Source organism: Acromyrmex echinatior, chromosome 1 (genome assembly GCF_024713525.1).
Source record: "Acromyrmex echinatior isolate Ae372 chromosome 1, ASM2471352v2, whole genome shotgun sequence".
NCBI lineage: Eukaryota > Metazoa > Arthropoda > Insecta > Hymenoptera > Formicidae > Acromyrmex > Acromyrmex echinatior.
The window spans coordinates 17,618,434-17,640,899 of record NC_141852.1 but is presented as its reverse complement, the minus strand read 5'-3'; the positions used below and the strand labels follow the sequence as shown (position 1 = coordinate 17,640,899).

General features: G+C 31.3%; 2 protein-coding genes across 5 annotated transcripts in view; one reads left to right on the top strand and one right to left on the bottom strand.

Moving 5' to 3' along the window:
* Gbs-70E (Glycogen binding subunit 70E) overlaps window positions 1-15,630 on the top strand; it is a 34,787-nt gene extending 19,157 nt beyond the window's left edge. The window contains exons 3-5 of one of the 2 annotated variants that reach the window (XM_011070733.2): window positions 4,591-5,100; window positions 5,591-6,101; window positions 12,624-15,630. In XM_011070733.2, coding sequence (XP_011069035.1) covers window positions 4,591-5,100; window positions 5,591-5,767 — 687 coding nt within the window. In that variant the 3' untranslated portion in view covers window positions 5,768-6,101; window positions 12,624-15,630. Of the gene's footprint in view, window positions 1-4,590; window positions 5,101-5,559; window positions 6,102-12,623 lie in introns of those variants that run through there. The other variant, XM_011070734.2, reaches the window with a different exon arrangement.
* Window positions 12,898-19,811, bottom strand: LOC105154962 (serine protease snk). Of its 3 annotated transcripts, XM_087412041.1 has the most exons (7): window positions 19,619-19,811; window positions 18,487-18,641; window positions 17,819-17,922; window positions 17,240-17,493; window positions 16,435-16,604; window positions 15,863-15,985; window positions 12,898-12,991 (listed from the first exon to the last, which is right to left on the bottom strand). In XM_087412041.1, exons 1-7 carry the CDS (start codon window positions 19,794-19,796, stop codon window positions 12,983-12,985), a joined length of 993 nt encoding a protein of 330 aa, XP_087268167.1. In that variant the 5' UTR covers window positions 19,797-19,811; the 3' UTR covers window positions 12,898-12,982. The 3 variants fall into 3 exon arrangements, with proteins under 3 accessions (XP_087268167.1, XP_087268195.1, XP_087268129.1); XM_087412069.1 differs by lacking the exon at window positions 15,863-15,985; XM_087412003.1 differs by lacking the exon at window positions 12,898-12,991 and having other exon boundaries at window positions 15,215-15,985.
* Between the last annotated feature and the right edge of the window lie 2,655 nt (window positions 19,812-22,466).

The window sequence follows — 22,466 nt, the reverse complement described above, 5'->3', positions numbered from 1 at the left end:
GCGAGATCGGTTTTCTTATTTAGTACAGATAAATTTTATTACTCATACATTACTTGTAGAATGATGTTTTACTTTTTTTATTATTATAATTGCTTTGTTAATGCTTTGTAAACACTGTGTGTTACTTGGTCGGCTTCTATGGCATTCAAAAAGTAAAGTAGACATGCGTCTAGTTTACTTTTGAGAAGCAAATAACGAGATAAGCAAAGCCAATATCACCAGTGAAGAGTTAAATAACGTTCTTCACTTTACTTTTGAATTATGAATTTTATTTAAAATTGTTTTTACTGAAGTAGTGCGGTAATATTTGGCCAGAACCTTACGAATAACGCATTTAAAATGTGCATCGGTAGTCACCAGCTTTTTGACAATTTATATATTACATTCATATATATTGATAAAATGTATCACGAGTGTGTGAACTGGATTTTTGTCAAAAATAAGTGCCAAGAGGCACATAACTTTGTTAAAAGTGATTCGAGAGGAAGCATTCGAGATGATATGTACATTTATCTTTTTCTAATCTGTATTTAGCTATAATTGCGCATGTATAGTAGACAGTATTGCACATGCGCAGTCGTGATTAATTATAGGCTAAAAAAGGATAAAGATATTACTTGAAATGTTCTTTATTAGATCGCGAAATAGCGCTAGCGCTCGTTGCATTAGTATTTAATAAAAAATAAAAAAGGCATTAAAATCTTATGTTCATTGAATAAACCTAAATATGACAAACCCTAGATGATACGTTATCATCGAAAAAAAGCTGGTGTACTAAATTAAAAAGTACAATCCAAGTGGTACTATCTTTATTAAATGATATGATATACTTTTTTCTATTTTTATAAAAAAGTTTTCCTATTTTAACCTCCCCCCCCCCCCCAAAAAAATAATAGTAACTTTCAAAAAGTAAAACACAAATGGTACTATCCTTGTTATTTACTTAATTCTAATGATACGCATTGTTTGTATAAAAAAAATTGATATCAATAACAGGCACCAAGTTAAATTTTATCAAATTAAAAAGTAAAACCTAAGTAGTACATAATATTTACTTAACTCTAATGATATATGTATAAAAAATGTCATGTGTATAAAAGATTTGATATCAATACCAAGCGCCAAGTTAAGTTTTCTACCACAGTTTTTTTCTTATTTACTTAACTCTAATGATATCTATTATTTGTATAAAAAATTTGATATCAACGAGCACCAAGTTACTAAAAATTCTCTTAAACGTTTAATTATTTTCTTAACTCTAATAATATCTATTATAAAATTCAAATAATATTGTTATTATCTATCTTTATTATTCACTTAATTCTAATGACATATATAATTTGTATAAAAGATTTGTCATCAACAATAGGAGCCAAATTAAATTATATCAAATTAAAAGTAAAACTATATAGCCACCAAGTGGTTACTATCTTTTTATTATTTATTTAACTTTAATGATATGTATCGTGTGCGTAAAAGATTTGATATTTGATATCAACAACAGGCGCCAAGTTGAACTATATTTATTATTTATTTAACTTCAATGATATCTATTATTTGTACAAAAGATTTCACATCAACAACTAGTGCCAAGTTAAATTCCACAAAATTTTATATGTCATTCGTATAAAAGATTTGAGATCAGCAATGGAGCAAAGTTGAATCCTTTAAAATTTTTATGAAGTTAAATTCTACCAAATTAAAAAATAAATATAAATAAGTGATACTATCTTTAAAAACCCAAATGATACTATCCTTATTATTTATTTAATTCTAATGATATGTATCATTTGTATGAAAAAAAAATTCAAGTAGTATTATTTTTAAAAATCCAAGTAATACTATCTTTATTAAGTTAAATTCGGCCAAATTAAAAAGTAAATCCAAGTAGTACTATTTTTAATTTTTATATATACAATAAAACTTAAATATAAATCTTTGTATTCCTATTGAAGAATCTTAATTCCTATTCCAATTTAAATGGTTTAATTCTTCTCAAAAATAATTATTATTATATTACAATTCATTCTTGGCAAAAAGACCACTTTTTAATTTTGACCTGACTAGTGGTCAAAACTGGTTTTAACCGATCAAAATCACTAATTAAAATATATTTTTGCTTTTTAAGAACTTTTAACGACTTTTTATTATATTATTGCAAACTCACTAGATGTTGCCTAATGTACTTCGATAGTTTCCACTGTTTTTTTTCCAGATTTAATTTTTTTTCTTCCTATCTCTCTAAAAGCGCTGATATATCTGATGTAATACTAGTGCTCTCACGATGTACGTTGTAGAGCTAATTCCCAAAATTGATAACAATGTATCAAATTTTAAATATAAAAAACAAAAAATTCAGTGATACAATTGATTTTACGGATTAATAAATATCAGATTGTCCAGATTACTTGAGCATTTTAGTTTTAATAGTTTAGTATTGAAGCGCAATGTTCTAAAAGTGCAAATTTGCCTTAACTACTAACAAAGACTAATTTAATAACTAAAAAATATTTTGTTTTATTCTTATATTGTTTATATTCTTTATATATGCATCATATGTAATAAGAATGTTTGTTTTGTTCAAACTTATTACATGATATAAAATACACTCAACAAAATTAAAGAATAACCTATTCTATTTTACAAAAATAGACAATTTTCAAGATAGAATAACTTCGTAAAAAATCATCGTATCAAGATGTTTAAAAAAGCATTTTACAGCTTGAAATCTCTACTTTATAGATCGGTTCAAAAATCGATTTTACTGATGTTTTGTGAAGATACATAAACAAATGTTTATAAATGAAGACGCATCAGATCTCAAAATTTTTTAATGAAATTTGCGAAGTTCCACGGGGCAAATTAAAAATTGTTTACATCATTCGAAAGAGTGAATCTTTACTTTTAATTGTTTTTTATGAAGCTTTGTACGATTTTTTTTTCTCTGAGTTATTCTACATTGAAACAAAAACAATCCTTTTTGCTTCGATGTTAAATAACTGACTCATATAGAGATTTGATAATGACAATAATGACAAAAACGACATATCTTATAACTTAGAAGACTTAAGACACTCAATTCCTCGACGGCAAACACCTAGATATCCACCTCCTCAACGACGAATACCAATAAACGAGCTTAGTTCCACAATTCACTGTTAACTCTTAACCGAGGTTCAACTTATTTATTGTCTCTTTCCAATAGAATTGGAAAGAGATGAGAAACAAATCTCGGTTAAGAGTTAACTGTGAGTTGTGATTCCATCACTAGCAAGTTAGATAAATGATGTCAAAAGTCATCTATTATCGAAAAAACGAAACGTTTTTTCCTCTGGACGACGATGTTAATGATGACAATAATAACAGTGATGACATTTCTTAAAATCAGAGATTCAGAGATTTGTATTGAGATTTGTATCTCCGCTCGTAGGACACGTAGAAAAAAAATAAAAGTACTTTTATTATATTTGTATAAGTCGGGTGATAGCTATAATTGAGCGTATATAAAAAAACTTGATCAGTTCAGCCGTTATTGAGATCCAATAATTTCAATCCCTGTAACTCGCTGGCTCGCGTAAAGGAGCACGGCAGTGTCGCTGTGCTTAGCTTAGTGTCGAGACACTACCGTGTCTCCAGATCTACCAACTTAATATGCCAAAGTAGTAAATATGTGTGACCTCAAGGCAAATAGGAATCCAATAAATTAATGTGTTAAAACAATAAAAATAAAAATAGAAAAGCAAATGTTAGAATATAATTAACTATTAATATACCAAAATCTAATCGTAATCGTACTACATGTTTCGGCCTATCATTAATGGATCACGGATTTCACATCGATATGATATTATATATGACTTTTTGCGGTTACGCTTCGTTTTACACATTGTATATTTTTTATAGTGTATTTCTATTATGCTCTGCCGAAACATGTAATGCGATTGCAATTAAATTTTGATATATTAATAGTTAATTATATTCTAATATTTGCTTTTCTATTTTTATTTTTATTGTTATAACACGTTAATTTGTTCTTGGACTCCTATTTGCCTTAAAGTTACATATATTTACTACTTTAATATCGAGAGTCCTGTTTTTGTCTTATTTTTAATATGCCAAAATATTTAATAGAATTATTAAATTAAATAATTAAATTACTATCATTTAATTAGTAACTAATAAAGACCACAAGTTAAAACTTTTAATGATATATCAAGAATTTTTCATTAATACAAATAATTCACAATAATTTTTTAATATGTAATAACTTGTGTTTTTGTTTCACTATTTAATTGAAATTATTCATTAATTATATCGTTCATTTGTTTTTATAACAACGACACAATTCAATAAACAAAATTTTCTAGAAAATAAATTTGAATGTTTCGAATCATTACAATTTTGTGATATTAATGTATGTAATATTAATGTAATGTTAAAATGATAGTTTTTTGAGATATGTTGTTGTTGTAGCAAATATGAGTGATATTATCATTCAACAGTAATTTCCATTTAATATTTTCCTTTCTGTTAATTTATTACGGCGTTCTATAATTCTAATATTTCAATATTACATCCGATTTGGCACAGGTTCGCGTCATGTCGGAACCGAGCAACGTGCCACCATTATGGAGCACAGCTTACGTGGCTGGTCTGCTTGGCATATCAAAGGATCAAAGTCAAGAAGCGACACAGGATACTATGCCACCGTGGCAGGTGACTTTCCCGCAACCAGCGAGCGACTATCTCGCCTTCCGGCGTAAGCTCGATCAAAATAGCGTTAGCCTGGAGAACGTGATCGTGCGTGAATCCGAACAGTGCTTGGTGGGTACGGTGAAGGTACGGAATCTGGCTTACGACAAGGAGGTCGTGGTGAGGGCCAGTAGCGACAGCTGGTCCACCCACGAGGACGTGCACTGCACGTACGTAGCGCAACCGGGGTCATCGAGTTCCCTCATCCTGTACGACACCTTCCGCTTCCGGCTCACCTTGCCGGTAACATCGAACGTCATTGAGTTTTGTGTGAGATATCGCACCGACGGCAGGGAGTCGTGGGACAACAACGAGGGCAAAAACTATTTGGTTAGCAAAAAACAGGAGGTAAGTATTTTAAAAAGATTATTAAAAATTTCTTAATATGTAAAGAATATTAAATTTATCCGTGACATAACTTCTATTTGCAGTCCTTGATGCTGCACACTATCCATGACTGACTGACTGACTATATTTCGTAAAAATTACGTGATTTTATTTACGATCGTACATATTCGAAGGATCTTCGGATCTTCATTAAATATTTGTCAAGTAGCGATAATCCACGGTTTATTGATTTTCAAAGATATTATTCATGACTAAATGTTCTCTATAATATACACGCACATTACGTTCTTTGCGCAATACTAAATGTTTTTAGATTTTTATTTTATTTCGTTAACGCTGAAACTATATATATATATATATATATCTCATAAAATTTGTCCTCTCTTTTATATATAGAAAAATTGATAGGTCAAATAAATTCCGAATTTTTTTTTTTAAATTAATTATAACGATGCGCAGAGAATTGAGACACCTTATACCGATGCTTCAGCCTCGAGTACCAGCCGCACGATGTGATAACAGCCAGACGACGAAATGCGACGGGCTCTCCAACGGAACGAGGGACGGCAGTGTGCCGCAGATTGCGGAAGCTACCAGGTTAAATATGCGTACCTGGAGTGAGTTCGCATCTTGGCAGCACCTGGCCAACGATGCACCCTATTGGTGAATCGACCGGCGATGAGGTCATGCCCCGTCTCGATATCGAAATCATCATGTACGAAGCTGTACAAAACTCCTCCAGTTTTTCTCATCTCGGCGACTTCGCCGAGACGTAGATCACGCGGGACCACGAGCAGGAGGCATCTCGCGAGGCACGTGAGTCGCCAGGGACGTGGGAACGGAGAGGAATAAACGCGAGGACGTAAGGAGAGAAGCTGTGCAATGATTCTCGAATTGAGAACGAGGAAACAAGAGCGTGCGCGTGCGGGAGAAAAAAACAATCCGGAGAATGATAGCACGGGCAGCATAGCCGGACGACGTCGGATAACGCAATCTACACGGTAAGCCCCGATTCTCCCCTTATCTTTTCTTTCGTATAAGAATACTTCGCCGAGTTTTTAACGCTTATTTTCGCAATGGGCGATGGCCTGAAAGAAAAAGGTGATTTGCGCGATAAAATGCTGCTTAAATGAATCTGCTGAGTAAGCACTAAACGTTCGCGATAGAACTGAAACCTGCATAGATACATAGTTTTTATAATCAGATTTACGTTACTTGTAAGAATATTTTTATGAATGACACGGAAAGAATAGTTATGCGCTGATCTGAAAATAATATTTGATTAGTCATTAAAATAATTATGTAGAACGCTTAAACATTGACAATTATATAAAAAAGTTTTAACATTCTAGAAACTAGTTTAGCCGATAATTATTTTAATGGTCCGAACAGAATTATTTTTGAACTTGTATTTAGTTAAATTTTTAAGTACTTCAACAAACGTTTGTTCTGTATACAAAACATTCGTTTTTTAATGATTCTATTAAAATAGAAATTTTGACATCGAACGCATAAACGTATCAGATTTCGAAGCACGTTTTATAAATTTGATTCTTCGACAACTTTCACCGCCATACTCGTTTTAAGCTGAACGGATTTATTCGAGTGCTCATATCCTTACACTCCTTATGCGTGCTTGAAATAGCAAGTATTTTTATAGTCTGATCCATGCACGTACAAAGTATGAAACGAGAATTATGCAGTTATTTACCGATGTATCATACTTAAATTTAATGCAGTAACGTCAGCAAGATGCTGCTTCTTAAGGGATTATAATATTTTTTAATTTTAATGAAGCATATTTCAAGTATGCTCGTGAGTACTATTTTCAAATTCAAACGTGGAGAAGTGTTTTGACAGGAAATAGTAATTAAATAATGAAAAATATTTTTATATTATAATACAAATAAATAACAATTTATATTAAATTATTATTTAATATATTATTTTTGCTAACTAATTAAAATCTTTATTTCTACAATGAAAACATTTAACTTTTTTTTCTCCTATCATAAAATAATAGCTTAATTTGGAATTCAAATGTCAGTTTGCTACATATTTTAACTGCATATTTTTTTCTTAAATAAAAATAAATTTACGGACAAAAAATTATTAAAACCACAGTGTACCAACCACATTTAACTATATTTTTTCTTTCAAACATAAAGTTAAAAAGAAAAAATTACATTAAAACGCGAGAGAACATCTCATTGAACATTACAAAATGAAAACTCATTGCTTCCACTCTCTAGACTTACGACGACTGTTTTATCTATTTATGTACCCCGTCTCGCGCGCGCACAGACGGAATAGTACCACGCTCCCACGAGCTATTATTAACCAGCAAGTGCAACGAGCTTCCTCTTGAGCATAGTCGAAAGCTCTAGGAAGAACAAAACTTTGATCTCGTCATTATCTTGGCGTTTTGCATGCAATTGCACTGCGCGATCGATCGCGAAGCATGATCGCGAAATCGCGAACCTCGCAAAATTTCAAATGGCCTTTCTCGCTGCTCGAACGCTTGAGACTTTCTCTCTATAAATAACGTGGTCGACCGTCGTCGGCGTCGTGTGCGAGACAAGCGCGATAACAGGCCCGACCGACGAGGAGAGTCGCGCGACTCTAATCGCCTTAACGAAAGGTTGTTACCACGCAATGACATGGCACGCCGATTTCATTCCCTCCCGCATATGTTCGTGCCGCATCTTCTTTCATCTCTCGTTCTTCACTCTGGGTCCGCCTTTGTTTTGTCTCTCTCTATCGTCGCGTTTATAGATCCATCGCGTCATGATGCATGCATGAGTTATAAAAAAACCAGAAAAATATCATGAACTTAAAAATAAAGAAACTATTTCCTCTAAAGACTTCTTCTTTGACTTGAAAATTAGGTGTTTGATCGGCTTATTGCAATAGATAATAAAATAAACTAGAAGCACATAAAAAAATATGAGCAATAAGACTTAAGATGCAATAAGAGAATCGGCTAATCACAGTACAGAATATAAAGTAGTTCTCACTGTGTTTAATTTTTGATAAACTTTGATAGTTAATGAATTGGAGTCTTAAACTTAGCTTTCGAGACATTCTACAGCAAAATTTGAAATTGTGTAGAAACACGAAAAAAATTTATTTATCGAAACGCATAGAATAGGTGTGTTACGAATTTGATGGAATCAAGTTGGACGCATCCAATAAGCGAGCCAAGTATTAATCTTTCGATAAATGTTATATAAATAACGCAGAAGTCACAAGTGTGAATGAAGGGGAGACTGGCCTATGTGGTATCGTCGGGGTGATAGCTTTTAATCGCTTTCCTGAAGGAATGTATGTATATTTACGCATACATTCATTCACCCTGTCGGTTTTTTCTTGTGCCGGTAGTGCAAACGTTGCCGGTAGTGTAAACTTACTGCATTTTCGGTCTGAAAGGTCATGCCACAATTCATTAACGACATTCCAAACGGTACTCCTACTTTCTTATTCGAAGCAAAGGCTGCTCACCGTCCTAACAGTCCTAAAATTACACCAATATATAATTATAGTTTCTCACCAATATAAAGTAATATAACACAAATTGTACGTAACAGCTGTTATAATATTGCGTAGGAAATTATAATATTGATATTATGTTTATACTGTTGGTGCTTATTGAATTGTAAAAGAGATCGCATATCATTGTTTGAAAATTTTGAAATTATGCAGGGTTTATAATAGAAAATGTAAATCTTAAGTCATAAGAAATCAATACGGCACAGTTTGCATTCCAGCAATAACGTAGGAAATGTTGCAATGTTCCTATCATTTTCTGTACTGAATGTGGGAATTAACTTTCAATTTTTTAATTAATCACACAGTTGAATGTGAGAAAAATAATCGATTGTGGTTGGTTAATTTCTTACGACATAAGACCTGCGACTCTTGTTGTAGGCTTTATGACAATGGCAAGTATTTTGAATCATTTTCACGGCCAAAAAGGAAGAAAAGATGTCCTTGACACACTGCCAATCAGCACGTCGTTTCGTGCATGCTGTTATAAGTATAATAAACAAAACTGATCTTTTCCAAGCCCAATATGTCCTCGACCCTGATCTGTCCAGACCGAGGTACGCGAAATGTACGTGTATCCGACAGATTTGTATTCGGTTTGACTCGTTCGACGGCTCTATTCGAGATTTGCGAAACCCGACCCTGGTGCGAACGCGTTAACCCACTTCGCTTCGGTGCCGCTAAATCCGTCTATATTTGCCAGCACGATGAGCTTTCCCGCGATGTCGTTTGGCAATGAACAAAACAAGTGGCTTTAATGCTTACATTTTTAGGCATTATGATGAAAAGAGAGGATCGTATTTAACAAGAAAAAAGCTATGAAGAATCGCGATTTAAAGAGATATGTAATTATGATCATCGTAATGTGCAGATTTGCAAAATTCCATGACTTAGACATTCATCATTTCACATCAACGAATAGTCTCAAATTTTATTTTATGAATGTATTAAGATTCTTCTGTGATATTATGTAATCAATGATATTAATTTATTTTTCCATAAATTCTGGAGATCTTAAACATTCACATATTTCAGGAATTTTTGGAACAAAATACATCATCTAAAAAAATTCATACGTACACAAATTTAAATCGGAGATATTTTTAGTTATCTTAAAATTATTAAAATTAATATTAAATTTTCTTTTTATTGTAATATATCAATAAAGTTATATTTCTCATATGAATTCTAAAAAAAATTTCTTATTCTTTTAACGCTTTTCCGAGGTAGAATTACTCCAGACACACGAAAGATTTAATTCCTCGCTTAAGAATTAAGTAAACGCGTTATGTCAATGCGGGAGGTAACCATATTTTAAAAGTACGACGCCGTGGTTTGCCTCGGTATCATTCATTACGTACGTATATATTTATCCGTGAAGATATGTACAGGACGCCTCAAATGAAAATATTATTCTGGATTTCAATAAATATGAATGAAAATATGTTTCAAATGGAAATCCGCTTGAAATATTGGAACTCTACATTAGCACTGTATTCTCTCGCCTTTCTCTTTTTACACTATTTGCTATTTTTAACACTTATTAATTTGATTATTATTTCTTATTAGTGTAACACATTATTATACTTAGATATTTCTTTAATGTTTGTTAATTATTGCAATATTAATGTATTAATACTTATTATTACGATATATTAATTATATTATTATTATTATGATATATTAACATTTAACATCACTGGGATTTAATTTTTCTTTCCATTGTAAATAATTTTTCTCTCGATTATACTGTTATATCGTTATTATACTCCTTATTTGCGAAGAGTATCTGGCACCGCTCGACAACATCCGGCAGTACATGTACAATTTTTTGATGCCAAACAATCCGATGGCCTCTTAACCTTCAGATGTACGATGCAATTATCACCTCGTTTGAAAGTTTTATACACGACGCAATTACATATTGCTTTCGAGTACAACACGATAAATATAAACCAGAATATAATTTTCTCGGTAACCCGATATCGCTGTAGTTGCATATGCGCGATAAGAGGAGCTGCAGGAATAACTTTAATCCTTGAAGTGCATCAGAGGGTTGAACTCTCGCGAGCGAACTTTCCTTATCTGTACATTTCTCAACATTGAGACAGTTTAGCAATGAATTGTATCTCCGGTGCGGAGGAAGTGCGCGACTTCTGAGATATCCTGTAGACTTTATTCGAGGCGTGGTTGCGAGAAGTAGTGGCGCAGGATCGTGTACACCGCGCGTCCGTGCCGCACCGCGGTCACGCCGTATGGTACCACGCCTTGGTGATCACCGAGAGCGAAAAAGAGAGAGAGAGAGAGAGTGAGTGAGAGAGGGAAGGAGAGAGAGGAAGAAAACAAAAAAAAAGCTTTGAGACGTCTAGACGCGTGGGACGGACCGGGGTAATCTCGACTTCTCGACAACCTCGAGCGGTTGGTGCTCGTTGCCTGCTTGCTCGCACGGTGTTTGCATGCGTTCCTGTATGTGTAATACATACCTATGTACGCGACACATGCATTCCGTGTCGTCGGAAAAAAGGCAGCCGTCTTAATTGCTGAGCATTGTTAACCGCCCCTGGAAATCTCAGCCGGTGGTCGCCGAGACCTCTCCGACGCGTTTCAATTCCATCGTCGAGACCAAAAGCTTTTAATCATATTTGAATCAGTCTATGCTTCTTAATCGTATTCGAACTAATCTATGCCGACGAAAGGAAAAAGAACATTAAGTTTTTTGACAACGTCTTCTTAGTAATTATATCTCGCCGTTTTTATGTTACATAAATTAGAAAGAAAATTATCTCTAACGTCAAATTAAACTAGGGATTAGTTTTTGAAACTGGATTGCAACGACATGCTATGCATTTTAAATGTAGATTGATTGGATTTACCATGGCTTGTAACATATCATTAATCCACTATTTTCTATTTTCATAATTGCAAAATTTTCATCATGCAGATTCTTAAAATTGCATTTTTGATCGATCGTATCTCATTACGTCTAGAAGATGATATATAGAAATTGAGTGCTTAAATCCTATTTGCTATATATAGTACACTGAAAAAAATGTGATAATAATGAAACCTAGATGATACTCAGTAAATACAATGTTACATGTAACGTAAATGTAACATACAATGCCAGCTCAACAAAATAACTGTAATATAACAGTGTGTTATATTACAGTTATCTTGTTAGAAGAAATATAATATAATATTTGTTATTTTTTTATAATATTTGAAGAAATAATATAATATAATATAATATTTGTTGATAAAAATATAATATAATATTTAGAAAAATTTAGTTTGCTTTAATAATTTTAATTTTAATTTAATATTAACCGTACATGTAATTAAAACTATTTTTCCAAATTTCTAGTAACTCAACAAGATAACACTGTGTTATACTTTAATTACATGTACGGTTATAATATTAAATTAAAATTAAAATAATTAAAACAAACTAAATTTTTCTAAATATTATATTATATTTCTATCTATCTATTCCCAAATGATTGGTTACTTTTATTTTATTGTGTTTATTAAGTATTTCTATTAAGTATTACACCAATATACATAAAAAATAATTTTGTTAAGATATCTGAAAATTTTATTGGATATAGATCCGAAAATAATTTTGGGACTATCAAAACAATTATATTAAAAATAAAAAAGTTATTAGCTGCAAACAGTTTTGTCATTCTAGCAATCAATTTGAGCCTAGATTAATTCTTTTAATGATCTAATAAAATTATTTTCAAATCTATCTAGCTAAATTTTTAGATACTTCAACAAAATTATACTTTCCGTGTATGCCAAACAAAATACATTTAGTAACTATTACCTGACTTTTTCCGCAGTATATTCTACTACAATTATTATTTTGTTGCAATTATATTTAACGCACATTTTCGATTCTTATTTTCATGTTATATATTATTGAAATCAGTCGAAGTTGCGCGTTGTCTTATCATATATCATTACTGTTACAGGTTTTAGCATCCGCGTCATCGTACGACCGGTTCATGAAAATCATCCAACGTCTGCCTCCAGCTATAACATCAGCGACCACGCTCGCCAATGCGAACATCATCGTCGCACGTTATCTTCTCAAACGTTCTCTTCTTCCTCCTTCGTTTCTTCATTCCTGGGATTTTCGGCCCGTCTGTGAACAGGAGTCCGTCTTGAGCTTCCACCCTCGACTTGATCCAAATCTCGCTGGTCTCGTCATATCGGCCAATGTTATAGTTCTGTAAGCTTTCTCCATTTCTTCCTTCATACACTTCTTCCTCTTTCTCTTCTTCTCTTCTCTTTTTCTATCTTTCATTTTTTCCTCTTGGCACTGTCAATACTATCTTCTCTGAAACACAAATCATTGCCCGAATGTCAATTATTTTTTACGAGTATAACGGGAGATAGGAAACGCGCGTGGGTCTCGTGAGGTAACTAGCATTACGAGATTACTGTGTAAAAAATTGTATCGCAATGTGCCTTAGAGTGCCTTAAGGAATTATAGAGATTTGTTCTCATATAATGCTCAGCGTCGCCCAAGTAAGCTCATAAAACGATCCTTGCAAGCGTTTTTCTACGTTCTTTAAGCCTATTATTGCGTTATTTGAGCAATCGTATTATCGTTATCGAGTCGTTGAAAGTTTTATTATTAATAACTGCGAGAAATATAAGGCAGGTACCGTTCGTAGTCGATGTGAATTAGTAGGAAACGACGAGATGATAACTGTTAATGGCAGGTTTATTTTGTGACCGATGCTATATGCCGTATCTTTTATAGTTCCTTTTTCGACACGTACCGTTTCATTCGATTAGAGAGCAATAAATCGTAGCTTCGTCGTTACACCGCATTGTTAGAATATTCGAATTGAGAAGATAAACGACACCAGATATATCTTGTGAAATGTTGAACTTCTAATTTAAAGCGCAACTATATCTATATGTATTTTAACTACCTTTGGCTTTCACTTTTCACAAAGAATTTTTTAACGAAGATTTATGTCTTATATACATATATAGAATTCAGCGTATACATGTGTACACACGTGATACATGTATGTACACACGTTTTGCGGACCACCTGCTTGCTTGAATCAACGCGTTCAAGCAAGTAGAGTTTCAAAATAAATAGAACAAGCGAATGAACTGCAATAATAGCGAATGAGCCTATCGACGTACATCTCGATTACGTCGTATATGCTGAAACGTACGCAATCGACTATTAATTCGTGAATATATGTAAAACGAAATTCTATGATGAATGTGTATATGAGTTGAATTATCATATGCTTGATATTTTCTTCTAAGGTGACTTTGTAAAAAGCTTGTGTATTGTTTCGATTATTGAAATGTCAGTTTTATTTTAATTTTAATTTTATTCAGGTATTCACGAGTTAATAGTCAGCACGATCGCAAAAGGTCGCGTCGAAACAGCGGAGTGGAGCATGAATGCTTGTGAACTCATGAATCTTTCGATACTTTTTCATCAGGCATTTCTTGCCGATCAATTCTTATCTCGTATCTGGCGGGCTTCTATATATGGAGCATCCTATAGAGTTTCTTTGAAGTCACTTCTGACTCTAAGTTCTTCCAGCACGTTCAAATCGCTGCCACTTCAATGCCTGTGCTTCTTCAAACCTCTCATTTGAAATTAAATGTATGTCTCTCTAGTGTGTGGCTTTAGCACGCACGGAAATACAATACCACCCGCGTTGTTAAACGAAAGCAATATTCGAATGCTCAGCGACTTGAGTTTTGATTTCAGAAAACGAGGGGGCAACCGGAGGCGGCACTGCTTTCGCGAGATGCGAGAATGAGAGAGTGCTTTAAGTTGCAGTTTCCATTGTTGGAAAGAAACGTCGGCATGACTACGAGAAATAGCCAGACTCCACCTGGTGATTTGCAGACGCCATTTTACGCGTCCTGCATCGGGCTTTGATAGCAGCACTGTAAACGGAACTGCTTTCTCTGCTCGTAGGGATTCTTTGCAATTCTATTCTTCAAAGTAGATAACGATTGATATTCCACTTTCGTTACGCTTTCTCAACGAGATAGACTTTAACATCAAATCTTCAATAAACGAACCAATATTATTTTCTACTATTTCTTTTGTCATCTTTCTTTTCCTTTTCTTTCTATTTCTCATTCATCTTTCATCTTTTTTTTTCTTTTCTTCGATTCTCCTCTTTTATCTTCTTTATTTCTTTTTTCTCTTCATTTTTCAATGCAGCGAATTAAAAGAAGCTGCGAACAAATGTACCGGAAAAACGTAGAATGATTGGTAGTTCTATTGCGAAGAAGCCAGTTTGTGCACCGGTATTGCTGCTCTAGTTCGAGTTCGTGTCTGTTCGTCGAATATCAGTCGTTAATCAATACAACGAGACCTCACGCTAGCGTGTGTATGTACATATATGCGTTATTTCCTTTCGAGAGCCGTAAGACTGATAACTTAAATCACGTACATAATGTAAATAATATACGTACTCATTAAGGATTTTAATTGCGTCTCGATGGAAATTTTAAGCATCTCTTATCTTACTGGACGATTACCGAGATATTTCTTCTAATAAGTAGATCACGTCTCTGTAGATTTTTTTATCGTGTTATAAGTCCTCGTTCTCTTTTCTGTATTTTTACTAGCCACTTGTAATATTTAATAATTTTATGTGTGTATCTTCCAATATATACTAGACATACTATAACACTTATTAAAGTTAATGTTACGACATTGTTTTACCATCTTTTATCCGAATTGTGTGGGTTGAATATTATTCTATTTTTACAGAGCGTATTAGTCATTATATATTGTATACATTTTATCATTGTTGGTTGTTATTAATTAGGATGTATTACTTGAGTAAAAGTACATAAGTTGCATATGTTCATTACACTGGATCGTACGTATATATATATATACATTTGGGTACCACATTGTAAATATACCAATAAATATTATCTCTTTTGCAATAAAAATTATAGTAATGATTATAATATGACGATGTTGTCTGTTATTATTTATTTTAATTATTCCTCAATTCTCATTACCTCGATAACTTTATATAATTGTTTTTTACTATTTATTGAAATCGTTGGAATTAAATTTGAGAATCATATTTATTGAAATCGTTGAAATTAAATTTGAGAATCGCATTTATTGATACGCTTTCGTATATAATTTTTACGGCCAAACAATATTCTCAATCCAATCAAGATAAGAACTAACTCTGGTATATATCGCGGGCGATGATTTAAAGGCACAAAACTTTCCGAAGCTTGTCACACCAACGATGCTGTACATGCAGTAAGGTTCCGTAAGAATTCTTTGTAATGGACCGCCACTATCACCCTACAAATATATCAAATTAGACTGTATTCCAATCTTTTTTCAATTTTTTAAACATAGGATTTTTAAAATACATGATTGTATTTAATAGTAAGAATATTACTAATATTTTTTAGAAGTAAAATTTATCAAATTTAGTTAATTTAAATATATTATGTGTATTTATTCTTTACTTATAATGCTTAATGTATATATACATATATATATATATATATATATATATATATGTATAATATATTTACTGATATATTTTTAAAATTACATATAAAATTACATATAAATTTCTTTAGTCTTTAAATTAAAATTAAGAACTTCAAAAATCGAAATGTTCAAAAATAAGTAAAGAGGTTAATGTATAATAAAATCCTTAATCTGAGGAATAAGAAATGTATTTTCAAAACTTTATTTAAAAAAATAAAAAGATTTAAAAATAATTTTAAACAATTTTTCACCTGACAAGTGTCTTTGCCGCCTTCCATTATGCCGGCGCAAAGTAAGCTCGATATTAAACCATCAGGTAGCCGCCGAGTACCAAGATCCTCAGCGTAAGTCTTTTTACATTTATCTTCGGAAATGTAGTTCAACTGGACTTTCATCAATTCGTTGCTGCCGATACTGGATTCTGAACAATACCTCACATTATATCTCTCAATGTGCAAAAAAAGAATATAAATGATGATATAAAATACTATTATTAAATTTAACATAAACATGAAAATTAAGATAATAATAAAAATAATTTCGTGATTCTAAGAATAAATCAAATATAAATAGAATGCCAATATGAAGTTCTGTGATTGTTGGTGCGTAAATAATATATTTATAAGGCGATAAGGTAAACGTTTCTGGATTTCAATTCTCCTCCAATGCGGAAGTCTAGTTTGATCCAGAGTTGAAACGTCTGCTGTTAATTTTATTAGTAAGTATATTTCAATTGTTTGCGAATCTTATCGCTTTATATATTATTTACGCATCAATAACCGCGAAGATTCATATAGACATTTTACTTATACTTGTAACATAAAAAGTTTAAGTCTAATCTATAATAATTCTTTGCTTCCTGTTTCTTGCCTATTACACTTGTTACCTTTTACTTTTTTTGCCTCTTTTTCTGTTTTTTCTCTATGTCGTCCGAGATAAAAATTGAACTTCAAACAAGACAATAAGAAATATGATTATCGCAAAAAAGCAAGAAATAAAACGCTAGAAATAGGAAGCGAAGAGCATATTGTAGATTAGATTTTAAAAGATACTGACCGTAGGATGTTTTTCCAAATCCAGAGGCGATAGCACTTTTTCCTGGTAGCTGGGATTCTATTTCCAGGCACGCGGGTCTCACTCGAGGATTCAACTTCAATGGTTGTTCAAGCTTGAGTAACGCTATATCGTGGTATCTGACCGAAAATTTGTAATCCGGATATTTAATTCTTTCCGCGATGTTCCTTTCCTGCATAGCATCGCCGGGAGTTAACAGATTAATTAAGCCGACTCGCACTTTGATTGCAGGACCCCTAAGAAACACGTAGATGTAATGTAGTAACAGAGTACAGTGGAGTTTTTTCGTCCACTTTTCGCGATAATGTTCATGTTTCCGAACAGCAACATATTGAATATTTAAAGATTGTATTTGTGTTCTCAAAGAGCAATCATGATTGTAAACTTTTAAGCATATCACTGCAAAGAGATGTTGTTTGTTGTCGTGAATATTTGTATTATTTTAAAGTTGAAACTGACCGAATAGTCCCGTCCTAATATAAGTTTCTATTTAATATCCAGAATTGATGATAATGTAGTAATGATGTAAGTGCAAAGAAATAATTGTAGCAAAATTGTTACTTGTCCGGGGATTCCATACAGTGCGCTGCTGTCAGAATAAAATTCTCAGAGATGATGCTTCCTCCGCATTGCCAGGACACATCTTTACCATAACCGATCACTGCCTACGATATGGAAAATACTGCTCTGTTAATTACTTTGGTGATTAAAATAATACATGGAAATCTATATTGTGCTATTACAAGGGATTTTCCAAATGACAGATTTTTAGGATCGCATATAAAAGAAAATTATTGCTGTGCAACATGTGACAATAAAAAAGTAAAAATTATTAGACAAATTAATTTATTTAATAAAAATATAATAAAATGTAATATTTGCAATTATTATTTTCTATTTTTAAAAATTATAGGGACATGCAAAAGTATATTTTACGCATATATTAAAAGAATATTTTTTATTGTATATATTTTTAAATTTTATGTTTTTCTGCATATTTATGAATATTTTAATTTTATATAAGCATAAATTTTATATTACATTGTGTGTTTACGTAACATTATATTAGTGACAATTATATTAATACCATTTTCTATTAAGTAATTGAAATTTAGAAAACAATTTTCATTGTCTACAAATGTTTATGCTTATACGTTTATTGCAACATTCGACAACATTATATATGATTCTTAATTATTTTGCAGCGATAAATACGTATTTATTCTCACCATATGCGGAAATTCCGCATGTTTCGCTTGGATTCCGCCGATAATTAGAGGTATCTCAACAACAGCGCAGCGGGAGACTTTATTCGAGACAGCATTGATACGTAAAGTTGGCGAGCTCTCGGTTTCGTAAACCAGATCCGCATATTCTTTACATTCTACGAAGTGGGGATTATGCAAATTGAGGATTATGATTATAGCGGAAAATGCGTGGAAAATGATGCAAACGACGATTTATGGTGTAATTACGATGTGAGGGAATTATGGCAATATATGGAAATTACTCATTTATACGCGTAATTCTTTTTCTGCAAAGTGCGTAGTTCATTAATTCGTTATTGCATGTCATGATTGCTTAATGCATCTCCTGTGAAACGCGCATCTATTTGTGTGTTGATCTAAACAAATTATACACGTTTCTTGTAATCACAAAGCACATATTCGCATAATGAAGAATAGTTCTAAAAACAGCTTGATATCGATTTAACAAACATTACACATTTTCTCAGAAGTAAAGTTGTGAAAAATGCAAATTCTGTGATAATAATTATCTACGATTACAAACTGTTTTGAAATGCTTTTTTTTGATTGGACAATTAGTTAATTTTTATCTTCTAATTAATTAATCGAATGCTTTGAAGCATTTACAGTATCAAGTAACTGTAGCCTAATTAGAGTTAATTTTCCAGTAACAAAGGTTTTATGGAAGATTTTATAAAAGCTCGATTCCTAATGAAGCTTTTGATTCCTAATGAAAAATTTAAGATTAAATTAAAGACTTCAAGATTATTAAATTATAGAGATTTAGAACACGAAAATTAAAACAAATGATTATAAGTCTCTAAATTAAGGATTGTTCTTATTTTTTAGTGGTTTAATCACTTTTAGGGATTTAATGTAAACAAATATTTATTTAATTTTGCAATTAATTGCTACAATATTTAGTATAATATTTAAAAATTATGAAGTTGCCATGATTTTTAATTCAATTTCTCCATAAAAAATCTATAAAAAATTAATTTTAAATTTGGCAAGAAAATAAGATACATTGAAGTCATATGTATGCATACATTAGAAATAAACAATTCTTCGAATCCGATCGCGCATATAACGAAGCAGATAGGCTATCACTAACTTTCTTCACTTTTTCGCGCCACGGAATTCCTAAATAAAATTGTGATGAACAACACGATTGCAAGCTCTCTATGCATGTTGTAAATCCAATGCACAACGTACCGATACTTTTTTCGAACAAAAGCCTTAATAGCAAATTTTCGCCTTAAAAACAATGGATAATGCGTAACGAAGTGCATGCGAATTGCTCGATAAAATCGTTTATTAACGATTTGGTAATCCATGAATCAAGGTGTCATTAATGATATTAGCGGAACTACAAGCAATGACGTATCCGCTGAATTCTTCCTGGTGCATTTCATAAAATGTTGCGTCTGCTTCCAGTAAGTAGGTATTGTACCTTAATAATCAGTTATTTCGTAGAAAAACTGCGTTGTGTTCTGATTTAACTGCATATCATGCTCACGATAAAAAATGATCTTCTTTTTACATACTCACGCTCATGATAAATAATGATCTTCTTTTTACATACAAACACTCACATCAATTAAACAAAACATTAACTTAAATTTCAGATTTAACAAAAGATGTTTTAAATACTTGAATTTCAAAACAATTTTTTTATAACTACTAAAATAGATTATTATTTGAAGTAGTTATTTTCAATATTGTATTTGCAATGTTGATAAATAAATCTTCAATTAACTTTTATAAAATAAAGATCTGTTTTATAAAATAAAAGTTTTTCTATAAAATAAAGAACAAGAATTGTAAAATTTTGTTTATCACCTATTAGCTTGAGACATAATTTGCAAGCATTTTGCTCAGAATGGTATATTTTCTCAAAAAATGTTCATAAATCCTATTTAATTCAAAAACCATTTCATTATTATTACTCGAACACACACTACATTCTTTTGTATTATTACACATCCTAGAATGCGTGAGACATAAATTTTGTACATTTAATACTTTACTTCATTCATAAAGATATTTCTCTTTCAAACAGATGCATATTTTCTGCGAAACCATTAATTTATTTGTCTTAGAATAATTAATATATTATTACTAAACTTATGCTAATTGTATATTATCTTATCGATTTCTTGCAGACATTTCTTGTAACATTTAAAAAATGCTACATCCCTGAATGTACACGTGTTTCATTCTTAATGAAACTGGTCTTATCAAACTCATCGGGCCTTTGGCAGGATTATAACATCGATCATGATGGATCGAATCGGATTTGTTCCATGTATTAAGTTCAATGATTGACGTGTTGAAAAATATCTAATCATTATTAGATTTCTAATAACTTAGTAATATGTAATCCATAAACAAATAGTGATACCATAAATATAGTGACACCATAAAAGGAATAAATTATATTAATCGTAATAAGATCTAAGAAAGTTCTGCAAAGAAATCAAAAATTTCCAAAAAATCTGCAATCTACTCTTACATTATATATGAATCGTTTTGCATTTGTAAAGTAAATCAGACTATTATCCTCGAACTTTGCATCAAGATTTCTTTAAGAAAGTTATATACATTCCATTATCTTTACATTTACTTCAAATAAATTAACATAGTACTTCCTATTGAATGAATATGGTAAGAAAATCGTCGTAATATAGTAAAAATGCAGAATAATAAGAGATATGACTAACACAGATATAATTCTAGAATTCTAAATTATAGAATTTTAAATGTTATCTGCAAGAAATCGATAAGATAATATACAATTAGCATAAGTTTAGTAATATATTAATTATTCTAAGACAAATAAATTAATGGTTTCGCAGAAAATATGCATCTGTTTGAAAGAGAAATATCTTTATGAATGAAGTAAAGTGTTAAATGTACAAAATATCGACTACTTTGCGCATCACATTAATGAGAAATAAAACATTTGCTTCTGTTTTCTTTGCATTTATTCTAACGAAATTTTCTCTGTGTTACATAAAAAAGAGATAATATGTCAATATATACGATACACTTGTATAAAATATTGTACTGAGAAAAAAAGAATTATTTATTTGGCAAAATTAATTTTGTTTTTATTTCTTTCGACAAAAAACATATTATATTTTACTTAAATACATGCATCCTCCAACAAAAAAGACGAAGATAAATTAAATTAAATTAGTTTACATCTTTACATTTTTTTGTTAGAGGATATGTACTCGTATTTAAATTAAATAAATTTTTTTCTCATTATATAAAGTATGAAAAAAATGATGTTATAATAATAATATTAGATCTATAATTTGAAATAATCTGGTTAATTTAATAGCATATTAATGAAATAAATACTTGTTTTATTAAAATAAGAATATATTGAGTAAATAAGATTATTTTCAACTAAATTAGTACTATTAATACAACATTATTTTTTTCATATTCAAACGAAAAGGCAGTAAGTCTTTTATTTACAATCTTTTATTTAAAAAAAAATATAAATATTTCAAGCATGAATCAACAGATCTAAATAAGGAGCGACTTTTGTGAGAAATTGATTACACGCATGAATGCACAAAATCATATATGTACATTGCATTATTCATTGGATATCTAGAATTAATGATCCTAGTCTATATTTCCATTAAATTCAAATGGCGAAGTATAATGTAAGCACACGAAGAGAATTTTTAAAATTTACCTTGGAGATATGATAGTTGTAATACAATACAATATTTAAAAAATTTTTACCATGCACTTCAGTAAAATTGATCAAACTTATTTTATACTTTATTGTAGTTTTATCAATGAATGAGAGAGATTTACATTAAAATTCTTCGAAATGCAATATTGTTCCACGATTGTCATATTTTCAGGATAAATTCTAAGAAAAATTTCTCTTCGTGCAGAGATAACTTTTTTAATATCGTTTTTCGTGACGACAGCAG

Bases quoted from the DNA above. Each gene is read 5' to 3' on its own strand.
- LOC105154962 (XM_087412003.1), bottom strand. From the start codon at position 19,796: ATGCACTTCGTTACGCATTATCCATTGTTTTTAAGGCGAAAATTTGCT. The intron at 17,494-17,818 runs GTAACAATTTTG...CGTGTTTCTTAG, and splicing joins TGTATGGAATCCCCGGACAA to GGGTCCTGCAATCAAAGTGC. The intron at 16,605-17,239 runs GTCAGTATCTTT...GGTATTGTTCAG, and splicing joins ATTTGGAAAAACATCCTACG to AATCCAGTATCGGCAGCAAC.